This window comes from Pelmatolapia mariae, linkage group LG20 (genome assembly GCF_036321145.2).
Source record: "Pelmatolapia mariae isolate MD_Pm_ZW linkage group LG20, Pm_UMD_F_2, whole genome shotgun sequence".
NCBI classification, from domain to species: domain Eukaryota; kingdom Metazoa; phylum Chordata; class Actinopteri; order Cichliformes; family Cichlidae; genus Pelmatolapia; species Pelmatolapia mariae.
Genome location: NC_086244.1, coordinates 17007889 through 17012367, shown reverse-complemented (window position 1 = coordinate 17012367; position 4479 = coordinate 17007889). Strand labels below are relative to the sequence as shown.

The 4479-nt window shown below is 48.1% G+C and overlaps 1 protein-coding gene across 1 annotated transcript in view; it reads left to right on the top strand.

Annotated features, from left to right (window-relative positions):
• The window catches only part of cfap53 (cilia and flagella associated protein 53), an 11810-nt gene extending 7584 nt beyond the window's left edge, over positions 1–4226 (top strand). The window contains exons 4-8 of the mRNA XM_063465294.1: positions 1–45; positions 320–538; positions 3431–3647; positions 3757–3859; positions 3937–4226. The exon at positions 1–45 is cut by the window's left edge and continues 259 nt beyond it. Of these exons, the coding sequence (XP_063321364.1) occupies positions 1–45; positions 320–538; positions 3431–3647; positions 3757–3859; positions 3937–4186 (834 nt within the window). The 3' untranslated portion in view covers positions 4187–4226. The remainder of the gene's footprint in view (positions 46–319; positions 539–3430; positions 3648–3756; positions 3860–3936) is intronic.
• Positions 4227–4479: the final 253 nt, after the last annotated feature.

Here is a 4479-nt window from a genome sequence, read left to right as displayed (position 1 = left end):
AGGCAGCGGGAGAGGGAGCTGAAAGAAGAGGAGGCCCGGCTTCTGGTCTGTTCCTCAGTCATTACAGTCACACTCATCTCAAATCACCACAAGGGGGAGACACAGCTCACAAACACACACAACCACTGCAGATCATTCTGATAACTGAAAGATGATTTAAAGGGTCATTCTGAGCATGCACAGGAGCCTCCTGTTCATATTCCACACTCCTTCTGAACATAACACTGTCTACAGTTCCAACCTAGACCAGTGACACATTCACCTTTTGCACATTCGGCAGACGTGATAACTGAGTGTATGATAACTGTGTGCCGCGCAGGCGCAGCAGCGGCAGACGAGCCTCCTGCAGGAGCAGCGGGAGCAGCAGCAAAAGCTCCAGGCGCAGCATGGCCAGCGGCGGCTGCTGGACCATGGTTTAAGGCTGAAGATGAAGCGCCTGGCCCGGGAACAGCGCGAGGAGCTGGAGCTGGACATGAGCATCCTGCAGGCACTGCTCAAGCAGGAAATAGACGAGAAACAAGGAGCTGCTCAGAGGAAGGTAAGAGAACCTGAACGTCAAGGCCGGATTGAGCCAGGAAATGTAAAATCAATTCTTTAAATGATTGTTCTCTTGTTTGTAACACTGGGGTTTAACACAAGATGAGGTCTGTGTCCTCTCGAGGATGCTCACAGACTTAGATTGGTGGCTGTTGGACTTCAGTCAGGGCGCTTTTTATCACTGAGTTTGTGAACCACTTCTTTTTTTTGTGCAGATTATGTAGTTCTGCTGATCTGATTAAGGGATGGCCTCAAACTAGCACTATGGCAGGAAATAGCATTAACATGTCTGAGGTCATGTGTTCAGCTGTAAAAGGTCAGAGAGCACTGTGCTATAAGTGTCTCTGCTCCTGTTCTTCAGTGAGAGAAGGACGGCGCAGCAAACTATAGGTGGATGCTATGATGGACTGCTTTGGTAATAAGAGCGAACTGAGTGTAAAAGTAAAGCTGACCACGAGCTCTGGGTAGAGACCAGAAGAATGAAGCTGAGAGCTGTTCATCTGCATCAAAAGGATCAGGCTGAGGTGGAATGAGGAGGCTCAGACACGACCGGGTTTAAGTGTTCGATCTCCTGCTGGGAGGAGGCCTCAGTGCAGACACAGGACACACTGCAGAGGTCTCTCTCAACCTTTCCCTCTCTCTGTCTGTAGTCCCAGCCTGCTTCAAAATGGCCACCATCGTCCCTGTACCCAAATCCTCCACCATCTCCTCATTGAACGACTGGCGACCTGTAGCCCTGACCCCCATCGTGAGCAAATGCTTCGAGAAGCTGGTCAGGGACTTCATCTGCTCTGCACTACCTGACTCACTGGACCCTCTACAGTTCGCATACCGCCACAACAGGTCCACTGATGATGCCATAGCCCTGACACTCCATGCTGCCCTGTCACACCTGGAGAAGAGAGACACGTATGTGAGAATGCTGTTTGTAGATTACAGCTCAGCATTCAACACCATCGTTCCCTCGAAGCTGGACAGGAAACTGCAGGATCTAGGACTGAGCAGCTCCCTCTGCAGCTGGATCCTTAACTTCCTGTCTGACAGACGCCAAGTGGTCAGACTGGGCAGCACCACCTCATCCCCCATCACACTGAACACTGGTGCTCCACAGGGGTGTGTACTGAGCCCTCTCCTGTACTCACTCTACACCTACGACTGCATGGCCACTAGCAACTCCAACATCATTGTGAAGTTTGCGGACGACACTACAGTGGTGGGTCTTATCACCAACGGGGATGAGACGGCCTACAGGGAGGAGGTCAGCGCCCTGACCCACTGGTGTCAAGACAACCATCTCACCCTCAACGTCGCAAAGACAAAGGAGTTGATAGTGGACTTCCGGAGGTGCAGAGAAGTACACACCCCCATCACCATCAACGGCGCTGCTGTGGAGAGAGTGAGCAGCTTCCGTTTCCTTGGTGTACATCTGGCTGAGGATCTTACGTGGTCAGGACACATAAACAAAACAGTGAAGAAGGCGCAGCAGCGCCTCTTCTTTCTCAGGAGACTGAAAAGATTCGGCATGAGCCCCCGCATCCTCAGGACCTTCTATCGCTGCGCCATTGAGAGCATCCTCACTGGATGCATCACCACCTGGTACGGCAACAGCACCGCTCACAACCGCAAAGCTCTCCAGAGAGTAGTGCGGTGTGCTGAACGGATAATTGGAGGTGAGCTTCCCTCCCTCCAAGACATCTACAGGAAGCGGTGCCTGAGGAAAGCGGGGAGGATCATCAAGGACTCCAGTCACCCCAGCCATAAACTGTTCAGACTACTTCCATCAGGAAGGAGGTTCTGCAGCATCCGGTCCCGTACCAGCAGACTGAGAGACAGCTTTTTCCATCAGGCCATCAGACTGCTGAACACGTCATAGACACCTCACCTTCACTACTGGAACTTCAACATTATGCACTCCATACTGTATATAAATGCCACTGTTTTGCACATGTCAACTACCAACCTCTGTATATTTCATATATCTTATTTTATTGTTTACTCTATTTCATTTGTAAAATATGTATATACACACTCACATACACACACACACACACACACACACACACACACACACACGTAGAGAAACATATTTAGTATACACATCCAGTAATGCATATACTCTTATATATTGTACATATATTTATTACTTTCAGATTTAGCCATTCTTATATTTTGCTTTTTTTACGTTATTGTATTTTTGCACAACTCTGTTGCTTGTGAAGTTCGCACACAAGAATTTCACTCTCATGTACTGTACCAGTGTACCTGCACATGTGACGTGACAATAAAAGTGATTTGATTTGATTTGGTTTTGGGGGGTCTGACTACTGCTCCTGAGACCTGAACTTCAGGAACAGCACTCAGAAGATGAATGAACATTATTTGATTGGTGGATGAGTTTTCTGTGCTGTTCCTTCTATGGTTCAGTGACAGATTGATTCTTAGCACTGATCCTCTCAGACAAATTCAAACGACTTCAGTGGAAGAATGAAAATATTCAGGCAGTGTTAGCCACAGTGAGTGCACTTCCTCATTCAGGCCAGCAGGGGGCCTCAGAGCACTGCAGTCAGCTGTAGCTAACACAAGAGTGAACATTGATGAAGCAGGTCAGACATTTACTAAGGACCTGAAGCTGTCTATAGGCTGAAGTTAATCAGTATGGTCTAACACAGAGTAAAGATTAAATTAATGTTTCAAAATTGGAAAAAATGTAAATAAAACATATTTCTTGTGAGGTGATGAGAATCGAGAAATTCAGATAAAAGATGAAGAACACCATTTGCAGTTTTCAGCAGCGAAGAGAAAGGTTTTCACTTGTGAATGAACACGAGAACGCACTCATCTGATTTACCGCGTGCATGCTTGTGTGTCTGTGTGTGTGTGTGTGTGCATTCAGGCGGAGCTGCGTGAGGAGCAGCGCAGGTACCGAGAGTATCTGTTCGAGGAGCTGCAGAGACAGAGGAAAGAGGAGGAGGAGATGGAGCACCTGATAGAGGAGCAGCTGAAGGAGGTCTGGGCTAAACGAGAGGAGAAGAGCCGGCTGGAGAGGGAGGCCAGGAAGAGGCTGATAGAGGAGGTGATGGAGGCGCAGCACCTGCAGATCCAGAACAAATGTGAGGCAGTTTTTATACTTCGGTTTGAATTCTTTAATTGTTTCACTGTTTAAATGCTCACTTAATGTGTGTGTGTGCGTGTCTGCGTCTGTGTGTCTGTGCACTCCAGTGTATGCTAATCTGCAGAAACAAGCCCAGGTGAAAAAGGAGTGTGAGGAGCTGGAGCGAGTTATTGAAGAGGAGAATCAGAAGGAGGAGGAGGAGAAGAGACGGTAGGTCAGCAAACGGCCGAGTGCTGTCCGTGTGTCTGATATCCGTGTGTCTGACTTACTGTCTGTCCGTCCCGCAGGCAGAAGCAGGCAGCCGGGGCATACCAAGCCGACCTCCGTGCTCAGATGCAGCAGCAGCAGCAGCTCCACTCAGAGCTGAAGGCTCAGGAGCAGCAGGAGCACCAGCAGGGCCTGTTGCTGGAGCAGCTCCTCAGCGCCAAGAAAGAGCACATACTGTCCAGGTTTATGTCCCACAGTGCTGGCACCCACCCTTTTAGGAGAGTGGAGGTCTCCAGGTCTGCACCCCAGACCCGGCTTACAGACTACTGAACCTCCACAGTTTAATTGGGGGACGGGGTGTGTATCAGGTTTTTTCCACATGTATTTTGTTTGGATGTTTCTCTTTTATTTAACACACAAAATTCATTAAAAAGAGTGATTTCAAGAGACGTTTTAGTCTGGTTATGTTTCTGTGAAACTGTTCAGACTATTTAAATTTAAAGAAATTGAATCACAGCTGAAAAAAGTTTGGAATACAGAAAAATAACACTTAAGTACCTAAGTTCCTGTTGGTATTAATAACAGCGGTTCTCTGAAGCAGTTTTATTTATATCGTGATAATA